This window comes from Onychostruthus taczanowskii, unplaced genomic scaffold (assembly GCF_017590055.1).
Source record: "Onychostruthus taczanowskii isolate IOZ18803 unplaced genomic scaffold, ASM1759005v1 scaffold19, whole genome shotgun sequence".
NCBI classification, from domain to species: domain Eukaryota; kingdom Metazoa; phylum Chordata; class Aves; order Passeriformes; family Passeridae; genus Onychostruthus; species Onychostruthus taczanowskii.
Genome location: NW_024499128.1, coordinates 530177 through 545964, shown reverse-complemented (window position 1 = coordinate 545964; position 15788 = coordinate 530177). Strand labels below are relative to the sequence as shown.

The 15788-nt window shown below is 43.8% G+C and overlaps 2 protein-coding genes across 5 annotated transcripts in view; one reads left to right on the top strand and one right to left on the bottom strand.

Moving 5' to 3' along the window:
• Positions 1 to 10368, bottom strand: part of LOC121334658 (katanin interacting protein) — a 56333-nt gene extending 45965 nt beyond the window's left edge. The window contains exons 1-6 of one of the 3 annotated variants that reach the window (XM_041401988.1): positions 10267 to 10368; positions 9395 to 9514; positions 8886 to 8961; positions 7245 to 7414; positions 2571 to 2656; positions 875 to 1015 (exon numbers count right to left, since the gene is read on the bottom strand). In XM_041401988.1, coding sequence (XP_041257922.1) covers positions 875 to 1015; positions 2571 to 2656; positions 7245 to 7414; positions 8886 to 8947 — 459 coding nt within the window. In that variant the 5' untranslated portion in view covers positions 8948 to 8961; positions 9395 to 9514; positions 10267 to 10368. Of the gene's footprint in view, positions 1 to 874; positions 1016 to 2570; positions 2657 to 7244; positions 7415 to 8885; positions 8962 to 9394; positions 9515 to 10048 lie in introns of all 3 variants that reach the window. The other 2 variants (XM_041401986.1, XM_041401989.1) reach the window with 2 other exon arrangements.
• A 44-nt stretch (positions 10369 to 10412) lies between these two features.
• The window catches only part of GTF3C1 (general transcription factor IIIC subunit 1), a 38902-nt gene continuing 33526 nt past the window's right edge, over positions 10413 to 15788 (top strand). For both annotated transcript variants that reach the window (XM_041401500.1, XM_041401499.1), the window contains exons 1-6: positions 10413 to 10654; positions 11524 to 11733; positions 11902 to 12078; positions 13123 to 13266; positions 13829 to 13925; positions 14383 to 14506. In XM_041401500.1, the coding sequence (XP_041257434.1) occupies positions 10425 to 10654; positions 11524 to 11733; positions 11902 to 12078; positions 13123 to 13266; positions 13829 to 13925; positions 14383 to 14506 (982 nt within the window). In that variant the 5' untranslated portion in view covers positions 10413 to 10424. The remainder of the gene's footprint in view (positions 10655 to 11523; positions 11734 to 11901; positions 12079 to 13122; positions 13267 to 13828; positions 13926 to 14382; positions 14507 to 15788) is intronic.

Genomic DNA, 15788 nt, shown 5'->3' with positions numbered 1-15788 from the left:
CTAAAAAGAAAAGTGGGGGATTATTTTGAAATTATTAGCTTCCTATTAAAAACACAAAAAATATATAAATATCCATCAGTGTAAACAAGTTTGTAGAGCAAAAAATAATCATCAATGCAAGAGCAACATAGGAGTGAGAGAAAAATGCAAGCTAGGAAAATATGCTTGGGAATTTTGTCTGATGTCAGTGGTAAGATCTGTTAACAATTTCATATATAGATGCTACTCCACTACCCAGAAAAGCTTTATTTATGTCATTAATTACTCAGGCAGAAAAAACATTCATAAATTTTTGTTCATTGATTAGTTTTCTTTCACATTTGTGAAGTGTGCTAGAACAAACTGCAATTAGTGATCAAATGGAAGGCTGCACAGTCAATACAACAACAATCCTTGATGCAAATCAACTGCATTGATTAGAACATTTTCAAATAGTCTGATTTTTGTTAGGTAAAACAATGATATGCAACAATTTTAGAATCATTATTTAAAGACTACCCTAAAGGCACCAAAAGCTGCTGTTTCAGCTTTCTATAACCTGACACCCAGGAGTGATGTTCACTTGCACAACCATTAAGTGAACTGAAAGAGGCTCCTTGCAGGAAATATGTCAATTCAGCCCAACAGAGACAATATTCCACCTCCTAAAAATAAGGTTTAACATTTTGTAGTGTTGCTGACTGAGACTTGCTTTTTCAAGAAGCTTTACTTTTCATTTTTTTCCTTCTTTTTGTCACATCTCATCAAAGCAAAATTCTCTAATGAAGACACCACTATAAAGGAGTTTGGGACCTCCAGCTGAGGCTGATCCCTGAGCACAATCACATTTCAAATGATACTGCCATGAACAACAGAAGGCAGCTGCCAACTCTACCTTGGAGAGAGGACCGTCATCATCATCATCACTGCTGCTCTCCACACTCAAGCTTTCATAAGGTTCAAAATCTTCAGAGTACTGCAGAGATGGTTTAATGTAGAGTTTACCACCTCCTTCTGTCTTAATTGCCACAGTTTTCTGTCAAAAGAAACGTTCAAAGAAATCAGATTCCTTCTGTGTATCAGCAGTACTGAAAGAGTAACCATCACACTTTATACAACAATAGCCTGATCAAGCACTGCTTTTCCCCTTTGTTCCACAGAAGGTTTCTGTCCTCCCTGAGCTCACCTTTGGGCTCCTGAGTTATGGTTCAACAGCCCTGGTCAAACTCCCCAAGTGCTGCTGCTGAGACCAGATTGGGCAGTAATATTAAACCTTGCTCTCTGCTGTTCCTACTCTCCTCTAGCATTTTCTAAGTGCCAGGGGCAGAGATATCCCAGAGGGAATATCCTAAGGCAACTTGGGTGCGTTCTTTCAGTGAGTCCATCTTTCCCCCTCACAGCAGACCTTAGCACAGCCCAAGTTTGACAGGTTTGGCCAGGAAATGCTGGGACCTCTAGATATCAAAAAAATCTCCGTGTAAAATCAATGGGAAAGGAAACTGCTATCTGGTACAACCTCCTTCTCACTCTGTGGCTGCACTTTTCCTTAGATAAATAACTCCAGTTATTCATAAGGATATAATAACTCCTATCCTCCCATCCAACTGGATAAAAGACTTAAGGAATCATCCTAAGCTAGTCCCAAGTAGCAACCAGGTTTTAGTACAGAGCCACACATCTGGCAAATTCTGCAAAGAAGTCATGACAGGCCATAATGGAAGCTGAGAAAATGAATTCAACTAAGCAGTAAGAGTGGCAAATAAAGTAATGCAGCCTTAAAGCTTGAATGTGAAGTATTTTCTGAAAGCAAAGAAAACCTGCACAGCACAAACACTTATCCACAGTGCCAAAGTCCTCTGATCCCATCACTCAAGCACAGACTGGACATCCAGCCAGGCCAATGGCTAATCAAGTAGTGTAATTACTTGGGTGACATGTCTCCATTGTTCTGAATTCACATTCATTCTTTTAATTAAGTCCTTGACAGGTTAATTCAGATCCTTCTTAAGGCTAAAAGAAAATAGGTTTCTCTTCTGAGATTTCTCTGGTGAACCAACAACTGATGGCTGGAGCTGATGGCTCCAAATTTCTTACAGATAGGATATTTTTATTTACGTGCATTTCCCTCTCTTACGATCTACAAGAATTTATCACAAATTACAACTCAAATTAGTCAAATTACATTTCTTTGTCTCTCAATCTTGTTGCAGGGTGGAGAACAGCAGTAACAGACAGGGATGCCTCTCCAAAATGAGTTTCCCCATCCTTTGAACTAGATAAATTCCCTAGGGTGCCACCAGAGCTATCCAGCAGCAGCTACTCTGCTGGAGGACACATTGAGCCACACATGTCCAGGCTACAAAAGCTTCTGTGATGAATGTCACTGAAACCAAACCCTTTCAATGAAATTTGCTTCCTTAGGCTTCCAAGCAGACACAAATCCGAGCAGAGTAACATTTCATGTTGTCAGGATCCAGCCTAAGCCACTCAGAGAGCCCCAGATGCCCACTCTGTACCACTTGCAACCAATTTCCCCTAAAGTTATTTGCAACCTAAGAATCAAAGCACCATTTCTTCCACCTGCCCCATACCTGAAGCCAATTCCTGCGTTGTATCTTGCTTGGGGCAGTCTGAGGGCTGTGTTCTGGCAGCCCACTCTCTTCTAGCTGGGCTGCTTCTTCAGCAGGGACACACAAGGATTAGAAGAGAGGAGAGAGAAAGCAGAAATATGGTATTAGACAATAAACAGGCACCTTTGGTTGTGGTTTTGTGGGTTTTTGTTTTCCCCCCAGCTGAGGACAGAAGAGTAAATCTGACACATAAATGGAATCAACAGCTGCAGAGATATCCCACATCACATCCTGGCCAGTTCTACAGCAGGAGTTTTGAACCTCTTCAGGGACAATCATCAAGTGGTTTTAAGAGAATAAATTCTTTTAAGATACAATAGCTTAACAGCAGGGGAAGCCCCACTTTTTTTTGACATGAAAATGTAGAAATACATTCTAGAATGGGGGTACACATCATTCTGACTCCCAGCTGGGTAGAAAGTAACCTGTCTGAGGAAGCCAACTGAGCTCAGAACCCAACTATCAAAGGCAGACTGACAGACAGGATTCTGGTGAACAACAGGTGATATGCTGGATTTACAAAGGAATTGTGTGTATTTACTCTCAAAATCAAGGAAACATAAAATATTGGCAGATTAAACAGAAGGTACTGGGTATTTAACATACTGTGCAGAGAAGGATTCTTCATGTATAAGCCATAAATGAAGGACAAACAACCATTATTCTTCCTTTCTAAGGCAAGGAAGAGTTGGTTCAGGAGCTTCTGCAGAAAATCTCTGTATAGTTAAGGAGAACTAAGGGTCTCTGTGCTGGAAAGGGCCCCAACTTAGAGTGGAACGATGGCTTTTTGAGAAGATGCTTTGATTGAGAGCAAGAGACAAACAACTTGCAGGTCACATCAGCATCTTCAATGGAACAAAGGCATCACCAACACTCTCAGTAGCATCCTAAATAAAGGCATCTCATTTCCTATGGCCAAGACAGATTTACAGCTTCCATTTCTTCTCAGTGGAGAAAAACAGCTGATGCAAAACCTTTTTTCTTTAAGCCATAATTTAATGGTCACCCTAAGGCTGCAGGAACTGGCACTACCAATAAAAGAAGCTATTGTCCTACAAAGGTCATAGAATCACAGAAAGATTTCATTTGGAAGGAACCTCTGGGGCTCACCAAGTCCAGCTTTCCACTCAAAGCAGGATTTACTTCAGAATTAAATCAGGTTGCTCATTACAGCTCTCAATACCATATTTTCTTTTCTGGGGGTTGGACAACCCTACATGCACCTGTGCAGTGACCTGTTCAGAGAATTGATATGGCAAGTTTAGACTTTGGGAAAACATAAAAGATTCCTTTTAGTTATGGCCCTTGGCCAATCTGGTTCACCAGGAGACTGTACAAAAGCTGGTCCAAGCAGACAGGAGGGAACAGGCCCAGGGCAGGACCATCCTGGGGGAAGTGTTTGCTTATTTGGAGTGATCACAGCATTGCAGGATGTTGTTCTATTGCTCCAGCACAAAGTATGTCTCTGTCTGTATCTTCCCTGCCCAAAACAGGACTAAACAACAGAGGGGATGGACTGCTCCAAGGAAGGGAAACAGCCTTTCCAACCAGAGCTCCTGCTACTCCAATAGGCTATTCCCAAGGAATGCCAGAAATCCTTTGAGCCAGCTTTGGTGCTGACTGCTCTGCTGCATTGGCTCTGCTGGCACTGAACTGCCTTCAGCTTACACTGGACAAGTGTGGTTGGATTCAGTCACTGCTTTGGGAGAGAACTGGACCTTTCCCTTGCACTCACTGAGAATCCATCCCTTCAAAGCAACTGCCCAGAAGCCCCTCAAGTGTGCTGCAAATGTGAGTAGGAAAGGGGGAGATGGCAGGATTCATGCTACCCCTGCTGAGAACTTCATCCTCAGAACTCCTTGAGTGGCTGAAGAGACTTTTTATCAGTAATGGAGTGACAGGACAAGAGGGAATGGCTTTACACTGACAGAGAGCAGGGTTTGATTGGATATTAGAAAAAAATGGTTTGCTGTGAGGGTGATGAGGCCCTGGCACAGGCTGCCAGAGAAGCTGCGGCTGCCCCTGGATCCCTGGAGTTGTTCCAGGCCAGGCTGGACAGGGGATGTAGCAACCTGGGATAGTGGAAGGTGGCCCTGCCCTTGGTAGGGGCTGGAACAAGATGAGCTTTAAGGTCCCTCCCAGTTCTGTGATTCCATGACTCTACTTAGTGATGGATTGTAGTGGCCATAGTTTGACATGGATTCAAGTGACCAGGTCTCTCTAAGCCAGGAAGAACAGTCATTGAAATCCCAGGCAGAGGCTGATGCAGCTGAGCGAGTCATTCGTGCAACAAACATTAGTTTGGAACAAAAATATCCTTCCCATGGGATGGATGGGATGTGAATATCAATCTGTTTGAGCACAGAGAAGAGCTCTGCTGGTCTCATTCCCTCAGAGATTTGAGCTGTCAATGCCTATTTGACTAGGCAAAGACTGAGAAGTACGTCCTCAAAATATTAATCCTAATCCAAGGAGACCCCCACATCACCCTCAAGACACATATTTCTGACCCCACAGACACTCACTGGAACAACAAACAGACTTGTGAAGCAATGTGTGGGTTATAGACCCAAAGAAATGCCAGCACACCTAGAGCCCAGCTTCACTACCCTCATTTCCTTTAATTCATTACCAATCCTAAGCATCAAAACTTTATCAATCACTATTATCAGTAATTACTCCTAGGGAACACAAAAAAAACAGTCCTGACAAACAGATTTATTATGACACTTTCAGGAACCAGAAAGAGGAATTTATGCCCGTTCTGGATTATTAAGTACCACCCATTCCTAATTTTTCAGTGAAGACTAATCCTATAGATGGATGCTTTAGAAGTAATAAATGATGCAATAACTCTCATGGGAGATGGATAGGGAAGAAAATTCAGTGCTGTATCTCAGCTAGAAATCATTCCTGTAAGTAAAATCATATTCAATCATTGAGAAGAAATACCTTGAAATGAAAGAGACCACAAAATTGCTAAGGTAGAACTCCCAGGCAAGACACTCATACAGACCAGCAGTGACTCTCATTCTGGACTCCAGTGGCAAAACCAAATGGAAGAGGAAAAATGACAGGATGATGGTTCAGTTGGTATCTTTCACTGCAGCTGCATGTGCTTAAAACAACACCACTGGAGTTAGACAGCAAAACACTGAGTTATCTTCTGCAGAGCTGGTGCTACAGTCTCTGATAGATGGAGTTGAGGAAAGGAACAGGGACTGCAACTGGAGTCTTCAGAGATCCCTAAGACATGTATTCTACCTTGACCGAAGCAAATGGCTTTAAGGGACCATAGAAATAAAGAATTTTAGTTAAGCTGAGACATAACACCTGCACAGCAGAACTTTAAGAGGAAATTTCTCTTGACAGGAGTTCCACTAGAGCTGCTGCCACAACATCCCTTCACAATTTTTGGAGCAAAAAGTCCAAGATGTTGATTTACACCTCTTTAGCTACCTGAAGATGTATCAGCCCTGTGTGACAGAGCACCCAATTTCCACCACTTCTCAGAACATGACCATTTTTACATCATTGCACACAAGGTTTCACTTTCAAAGAGCAATGGAGCCAGGTGACAAGCTGATTCCTCATCACCATCCCACACAGCCTGCAGGAAATTATACAAGCTGAACACACCTAAGCCTGCAAACAAGTAGAATGTGCCCAGTGTAGCAGGAAAACAATTTAAGGAGATGAAGTTAGAGCCATGGTTGGAACAGTTATTTCAGGAAGTTTGTTTTCGGTATTGCTGAGATTAATAAACTTTCAATCAATAAATTGTCACAGCAGGTAACTTTTTTAACTCTTTGTCTTCATTTTAGGTGAAAAATGAAGTTTAAGCAGGCTATCACACATTAAAATAACACTCTGAGATCGGTTGTAGCAAGTGTGAACATAACTGACTGAGGCTGGTAAACTGCTTTACACAGGGATTTAGTAAAATCAACTTTCTTTTCATTATGCTAAATAGATTAGAAGGCCAGTAAGCTCATACTTTATACTTTCATGCATGCAAAATTATTCCTGTCACTGCACTGCTCTCAATGACAGACAGACTTAAATTAGAAACAAAATACCCATTTTTCCATAAAGCCAGCTAATCATTGGGAAAAAAATGGTTGATTTTCTTCACTTCAAATATTTAAATAAAGATTAGCTATCTTTTTAAGACAACTATTATAGCTTAAATGTAATTTATGAGCTTAATGAAGCTATTACTAGATATAATTTGATTACAGTCTATGTCATCAAATGTCATTTGTCCTCAGGAGACCAAGCTTGGATAACACTGAAGTCCATCAGATCTTAAATCCTCTTAATGGTGTTATGTGTCAAAGGTATACCATTATTTTCCCCTGACAATTTATATACATTTCTAATCTTCTACTTTTAGTTAGAGCTGTTTAACAAATGAAGGGGCAGGGAAGTTAAATGTTGGAATTAAAGAGGAATCAAGTGAAAAATGGATAGGGTGTTGCAGAGACTATTCCTTACACACAAGCAGCTTAAGCACTCTGATTTCCATGGAATTCCATCCCACCAGGCTCCAGAGGTGCTGTCCCTGGATCCCAGTGACCTCTCTGACTGAGTGCCAGCTCTGGTGCAGCTCTGCCAGGCTGCCAGGACACTCACCCTTTGTCCTGGTGGGTCTGAGCCTGTTTCTCAGGCAGCTGTGTGGGGTGATTTTCCTGGGGTACTTTCTCAGCTCAGAGTTAGCTCCATTCACATACAGAGAAAATCCTTTTTCCAACTGCTCCAGTCTGATTTGCATGGGATCTTTTCTTTTTAACCGCTCCTGCAGCCTGAAGGAGAAAGGCCAATAATTCATCCTTGCACAGTGCATACACAGATGGTCAGATCTTCAATAAATACAACAACACACCGTGTCACAAAGCTGAAAAATATGTTCCCAGTTCAAGGAACCCTTTCAGAATACATCTTCCAGGGTCTGTTCCTGTTCTGTAACGTGTCTGTGAGCACCCACACTCTGTGACAGATGAAGTCTGATCAAGCTTTTCCTTTCTAAGTTTTTTTCCATGTTACTTCTTATTTCATATTATCTTCTCCATTTGGTATTTTGCATATTTAACCTTTCTTCTTAAGAATTTTAAAGAATTTCACTTAGAATTTCAAAAAGCTTAAAAATTGTTGGCCTCTTTTCAAGAATAGAAATTATTATTTGTGTTTTTAAACTGGAGGTAGAAAGCCCCCAGCCAACACTGCAGTTAGAGATAGCAGAAAATTAAATGCTGGTTAAAATAATATCAAAATAATGCTCTTCCACGGACTCAGTTTCAGCTGCTCTCCCTCTTCCAACTCTCATTTTCTCTCCTCTCACCATGGGTTATAGCCAGTCCATGCTAATTCCTTTGGTGAGGTGACATGCAGATCAGGAGGCTGGCATTATGTGACAATTTGTGAACTCCTCTGCACCACCTGGTTTCTCTCTGACTCCAGGATGGGTCAATCCACAGGGCAAAGTCCCCCACGTGTCTGTGCTGAGACACAAGCCACCTTTTCCCAAGAGCATGTCCCCAGCAGTCAGAATTAGAGCTCTGATACCAAGGATGCACGTTGGTTTAATCACTAAATAAACTGGTTTAATCCTTTTCTAAAACTGCTTTAGGATACTGTATAGGAAAGAAATGTGTGGTCACAGAAATTGGCTGGTTTTTTAACATAATTGTGGCCTTCAAAGTCTTTTTACCAAACCAGTTTGTTATATAACTTGATTAGAAATCTCTTGTGTTAAAGGAAGGAGCCCAGCAAGAAAGTTCTGTAGACTCCTCTAAATAAGCCATGAAGTTCACCTATCCAGGATATAGTGACAGGAACACAAGAACAAAGAGGAAAAGAAATGTTTGAAACCTGTCTGAAAAACACTGGAGTTTGCAAAGGCAACCTGGCTGTTCTTATTTCCCACTTTGTTGTATTTCTGACAACATAACAACTGTGCCTCTTAACTACATCCTCACAGTGTGAGCTGCCAGTTACTTCTGAATCTACAACCTCTTGCTCTATAAACAAAAATCTTCCCTGTCACTGTGGAAAAAGTAACTATTTTATTAATAAATGTATTTATATTTTAAATGTTGAAGAAACATTGTAATCTCCCCTGGAATATATAAGAACTTTTAGGAAGCAAAGGGAAGAAGAGAGAAACACCTGAATGTTTTAAGGCACAGCAAGTCAGACTTTGCATCACAGCTGCTGATATTTGATATAACACAACAAATATTTCATACCCAAAGTGGAAACAAATGTGAATATTACCGGTTTCTCTGCTGAAGGGATATTAAATATTCGTCATGTTTTTCATCAAAGTCAGTCACCATGTCTTAATATAAACCTGAAATGAGAATATAATGGTCACACTGAATGATTTATTATGGAGTACCACTGGTTTTGCACCCTCAATAGATGAGAAGGCTATAAACTGAAAAACATTCTTCCTTCAACCACGCATAAAGCTGTCAGGGCTATAAATAAAGCTCCTGAAAAACAGAGGAAACAGTAGTTGTTTTACTTATTTTTCAAATCCCTTCACAATCTACAGAATAACCAAAAAAACCTAAAAGTTTAGGTTATGTCATGTGCCATGACAAGTTTATAATGTCAGACCTGGAAGCAAGACAACCCCGGGGCACAGCTGAAGAGCTGTGCCCAAAGCCCAGCTGTGGAAGGAATTCTCTGAGCTGCTACAACTCTTTAGGTCAGTTCATCCTACAGCTTGTTCACTGCTGAGGCTGTATCTATTTGAAGTGTTTGATTAAAGATTTTACCTGGCTTGCCATTCAGGAAACCTGAATCTTTCCAGCAATCCTTGCTGCCGCAAGTTGTGCCAGGGTGTGCTCTTACGCTCTCCCAAGTTTCAATGTGCCACCAGCACGCTTCGTTGAGCTCTGTGCCAAAGAGAGAACCGCGTGGTTTGTCTCGTACCGAGCGCAGGGCAGCTCTGCCAGAGCCCGGCCCCGCCTCGGCTCTGCGGGGCGGGCAGCGCGGGGCAGCCCGGGCACAGCCCCGGGGGGACACGGACCCGGGACAGAGCCCGGGACACAGCCCCGAGGGGACACGGACCCGGGACAGGGACCGGGACACAGCCCCGGGAGGACACGGACCCGGGACAGAGCCCGGGACACAGCCCCGGGAGGACATGGACCCGGGACAGACCCGGGGGGACACGGACCCGGGACAGCCCCGGGGGGACACGGACCCGGGACACAGCCCGGGACACAGCCCCGGGGGGACACGGACCCGGGACAGAGCCCGGGATTGACACGGACCCGGGATAGAGCCCGGGCACAGCCCCAAATGGACACTGACACCGGACAGATCACCGGGCACAGCCCCGGATGGACACGGACACAGACCCGGGATGGAAATGGACACAGACCCGGGATAGAGCCACCAGCCGGAGGACCTGGGCGGACACTGACCTCGGACAGAGCCCCAGGACGGCCACGGACCCAGGACAGAGGCCCTGGATGGACACCGGAGAGGGACCCCAGGTGGACACGGACACGGGACGGACACTCAGTCCCTGACAGAGCTCCCGGACGGATATGGACCGGGAAAGAGAGCCCGGACAGACGCAGATCCCGGGACAGAGTCCCCGGACACGGACCACGGACACTGACCCCGGACAGACACTGACCCCGAGCAGACACGGACCCGGACACGGCCCCTGGGCAGACACAGTCCCCGGCAGCACGGGCCGGGCCGGGCCGGGCCTGTTGCTCGGTCTCCCTGGCGACGGTCGCGCCTGGCCGCCGTCAGTTCCTGCGCGCCGCGGGCCCGGAAGCGGCGGCGGGGATGGAGGCCATGGAGCCGCTGTGGGCGCTGCTGGACGAGGTGGCCCTGGAGGGGCTGGACGGCATCACCGCGGCCGCGCTCTGGCAGCGCCTGGCCGCCCGCTCGCCGCCCTTCCCGCTGCCGCTGGAGCCCGACACGCAGCAGCTGCTCTGGGCCGCGCTCAGCGCCCAGCCCGACGTGCGCTTCTACCTCCTGCCCCGGCCGCGCCCGCCGCTCCGCCTGCACGACCGGTGAGGGCAGCGACCGGGCGGCCCCGGCCCCTTCCCGCCGGAGATCCGGGACTGATTGCTGGGCGAAACATGGGCTTGGTCGCGGGCTAAACCCGGCCCGAATGCCGGGTTAAAGCCGGGCCTGGTCGCCGGGCTAAACCCGGCGTAGTTGAGGGGCTAAACCCTCACTCATTGCCGGCTAGACCCGGCCCGGTTGCCGTTCTCGCCCAGGCTTTGCTGCAGCAGCACGTCGGTAGCCGCTGACAGCAGGCAGGGCCGAGGGTGGCTCTGAGCCAACCTGTTCAGGTGTTATACAAAGAATTTTCACTGTTCAGGGGGTCACGCTTAGGAATAGGCTGCCCAGGGAAGTGGTGGAGGCACAATGCCTGGAGATGTTTAAGGTCTGGCGCTGACTGATGGATTTTAGGGGTCACACTGGTGCTGCTGGTGGATGGCTGGATAATCTTAGAGGTCTCTTCCAGTTTTGATGATTCTGTGATTTAGGAGACCTGTATATGAGTCCTGGCCTGATCTCCATTCAAATGACTGCTTGCTACCTAGGCACAGGCAGAATTTGTATGTCCTGGTCAGCAGGGTGGATGTACCTGTCATTTTCCTTACCTGTGAACTCTTACGTTTCTCTTATTCCCACAACATCTTTGACTTTTCAAAGATTAAATAATGCTTCTCCCTCCTTCTACCTTCTGCATGCTGAAAAAGTTTGGTCATGCTTGAAGAGTATACAGCTCTGCTCTTTGTATTTTTCCAGTTTGGAGGTTTCAAAGGAGATTCATTTTTCCAAGATACTTGCTAGAAATATCAGCATTGTTTGTGACAATCTTGTATTTCTCCTTGCTTGGTTAAATACTGGCTCTTTGGTTTTATTTCAGATATGAAGAAATAGACCTTGAGACAGGAATATTGGAAACCAAAAGAGATCCTGTTTCTTCAGATGATATTTATCCTATCCACATGATTTTGGATAACAAAGATGGCATACAAGGTTCCTGCCAGTATTTTAAAGAGAGAGTAGACATCACTGATCAAATAAGGAAGAGGGATTTGCAGCCTTGTTATACTTACAAAGAAGCTGTTGAAAAGTGAGTGAAATCCTTATATCTGGCATTAAAAAACTTCTAAGTTCTAAAATTTAATCCTTACTCAATTTGTACAGATTATATCAGGAATGATATTTGTGGAGAGAAAGGGATTGATCTCTGTTTTTATGGAGCCAGTAACAAAACATTACTTTTCCTTCTGTTTCTTAGATGGGGAGAGCAATTAGTCATTGTTGCTTCCCAGGAGCAGCGTTACAGAGCTTTGATAGGCTGGGAGGGGGACCCTGACTTGAAACTCCCTGACTTTTCCTACTGCATTCTGGAGCGTCTGGGCAGAGCTCGCTGGCAGGGAGAGCTTCAGAGGGACCTTCACACTGGGGCTTTCAAGTAAGTTTGGGTCTTGCTCTGAGAATTAAATCCGAGGTTGTTTTTAAGTATTCCTGTGAATGTGTGAACAGCTGGACTGTAGTGTTTCATCCTTACTTACAAGGAGTGCTTGGTTTGGTAGAACTGTGCTGGTCTTATCCTTGAGTTCATTGCCATTCCTGATATTTTCACAGAGAGCCACAAATTTGTCTGGTGGGTCAATACACTGGTTTCTGATTCATGGAAATTCTTGCTTTTTCTAAATAACCTTTTCTTCAAATTTGGGATAGAAAAATGATTTTCATTTCCTTTTCTATATTGCTGTGTAAGTATCTTACCCACATTCTGAAGGAATTCTTGGACAGGCACCTTTTGTCCGCAGCATTTCCCTGTGTGACATCTCCTCCATTGAGAGGGAGCCTGAGTTACCAGCTCCCAAACTAGGCCATGTATTTTGCTGATGGAGGAGCATTACACATCTTCTTAGAGAACTTCTGCATGCATCCTGAAGTTCTGGAGAATATCAGCATTGCTCTAAGGGTTCACTGCTTTTAGGACATGGGTGGGTTGTAGCTTGCACACCACCTGGTGCTGTTTTTTGCCACTTAGGGAGCTCTTGTAGGTAACTAAGATGATGGGGACACAGGGGAAAACTTATGGGTGCTTTTCTGTCAGTTTGGTGGCGCAAGCCAGCTCACCAAGGAGGGAGATGAATCCCAGAGCTGTTCCAAGGAGGGCAGTGACTGCAGCATGGCCACGAATTAGAAAGAGAGAATGGAAAAGGGGGATACAGTGCTGATTCATCAAACCATGTCATGACACTCTGTGCCTAAAGGCTCTAGGTTAAAATCAGAGGTGTTTCTCTGTTTAATTGGATTAACTATGAAAATAAATTTCACAGGTTTTCTTAATTGTGGACTTCCTAACTTTGAGTTGTCACTTTGAAAATTAGCACGTATCACTAAGGCTATAGGTAATATAGGTAAAGCGTTCTGGGTACTGGATAATTAGAATTTGTTTGCAGAAGTTCCTATTCCTATAGCTATCTTGCCATCTTTTCTTCAGAGTGGATGCTGGAAAGCTCCATTATCACAGGAGGGTGTTGGACAGAAGTGGTCTGATAACGATGCAGTCCCACGTCATCCGGCTGCCGAGTGGAGCACAGCAGTACTCAATTCTGCTGCTCCTGACTCGCTTCCACGTTGATAGGTATGCTTTAAGGGTCTCCTGGGTACTCTTTGACCTTTTGCTGTGATGAGGGATTGTTCTGTTGTCACAGAGCCATCAAAGTTTCCTGCAATTGACAGTTTCCAATTTATTAACTCCTCTTCCAAATGTCGGACACTTTAAAACTTGTCTTGGAGCTGTAAACAACAGGTTCTCCTAGTGCCTGTCACCTGCCTGCATAAACATAGTTCTTCTTTTTGTAGCACTAATCACTCCGTTCATTTTGACTGTTTTTACTTAAACACATTTCTAGTCGATTTTTTGTTTTGTTTTCCTGTCTTGTTTATGATTAGAACTTGTGCTTCTGTGGGTTGTCAGTGAAGTAACAGCTTGGGCTTAGTCATTGTTTCCTCTTTGAGGTCTTTTCTTAGAGACAAATTATCTCATGTGCTATTCACAGGAGGAAAAGAAAACTAGAATTCCTAAACCAATCTGAGAACACTTAGCATACTTTTTCTAGTGACTGACAGTTTCTAAAGCTACAAGTCGTGTTTATGAAGTTATGTGCATACTTACATGTAAAATAATTCTCTTTCTTGCTTAGGAGGAGCAAATATGATATTCTGATGGAGAAGCTCTCAAGTATGCTAAGTGCTCGTTCAAACCAGATGGAAACATTAGGAAACTTGAGGGAAGAATTGGTGAGATTCATTACTCTTTCAAATTCTCATTCAGTGGAATCTAGATGCTGAGTATCAAAGGCACTCATTCATACTGCCTGCTTCAAATGTTGCACAAAATTCTGGGCTAGGGTAGGAAAAGGATCTTAAAAACCTGCCAGATCAAACTGCTGTTGGTGGTTGTCATAGGGAAGCAGTTCTGTTCCAACCACAGCTTCAGAAAAGTTTTGTCAGTGGATGTCATCATGCAGTTCTTACTTTTCCACTGCTGCTGTTTGTGTGGGTGGCAGAGCTGGAGGGATACAACACACTCAGGAACATCTCAGGTTCTGCACTAAAAGGCTTTTAAGTTTCTTATGGATATCCTACCCCAAAATACAGTGTTGTAAGAGCAGGTGGTGTCAATGATTTTGATACCAGTCAGCAGCAGGGGAAGCTTTTGGGCTGCAATGACTTTTGCCATTTCTCTTTGCATCAGGGCCTTTGTGAGAGAACCTTCAAACGTCTCTATCAGTACATGATGAATGCTGGCCTGGCCAAGGTTGTGTCTGTCCCCTTGCAAGACATAAATCCCAATGGAGGACCCTGCAAGACAAAGAAAGGTAATGGATTTGCTCTCTTTTTGTGTGATTGCATTGATGCCATTCTATCTATGAGCTTCATATCTTAAATTAAAAGAGGTGTAAGTAAAAAATCTGTCCATGCAATTATGTAGATAAGTGTGCTACTGAAGTTAAAATGCTGCAGCCCACTTGAATTAAGCATTTGTTACAGATTTTTAATGAGTGAATATCATCAAGTTTGTTGAATATTAATCTAAGCTGTGGTCTTGGGACCTGATAAGACTGCTCAAGCTAATACAGAGTAGGAACACAGCAGTGTGCTGACCTTTCAGGTTGAAGTTAAATGACAAGTCAATAAACTTGACCAAAAACTACAAAACTTAATGAAAAGAGGGCTCATTATGAAATAAATTAAAAACCAGACCATTCTTGGGTATGACTTTTCCTGAAAGTCATGAGAATGCAAAGCTTCTCTGAAAAGTTTCCTATCAAATAATGGAAGTAAGGTCTTACAGCACTTGGAATTCACAGAACACAGAATATTCTGAGTTTGAAGGGACCTCCAAGGACCATTGAGCCCAGCTCTTAAGTAAATGGCCCATACAGGGGTCAAACCCACACCCTTGGCATTATTATCTCACCAGCTGAGCTGATAACAGGGTTGAGGTAAGTGGGATACCCAAAATTGCTATCCAAAAAAGCCACGGTCTGCTGAGGGGTGGTTTAATGCATAACCAGCCTTGAATGCCAATTTAATTGGTTCACAGGAACTGCTGATAACTTCCAAGCATGTAGTGGAGAGACAAAGAGCAGGACTGTGTGAGGAAAGGGAACAAAAGAAAGCAACTGTTCTCAGGAAAAGATACAGATAAAACTTGCTTGGGGAAAAAACTACAAAAAATAATAATGGAAAGTATGAGGAGGGATAGTACCTCCAGTGGAATTAATACAATTCCTGAAGGAAATCTAAACCAAATCCTTAATCACAGAAAATCCTAAGAGGCAGATTTGCAGGGTTAAAAAGAAAATAGTTCTGAAAGATGAAGTGTCTATTTTAGAGATATAATGAATTGTTTGTGAGAAAAAAAAATCTGATATGAACTAAACATTGCAAATTACATAGTCTTTGTGAATAGGAGTGATCTTAAAGGAGCAAGTGAAAGAGCCAATAAAACCATGAAAAATTCCAGAAGACAAAAAAGAGTGCTGATTACATGGAGTTGGATTAAGGCTGTCGATAAGACAAATTCCTTCAAATCTTTTAAGTCTGGGGAAAGGAAATTCTCTGTAGGGAGAGTGTATTCTGAACAAAGAGAAGCAG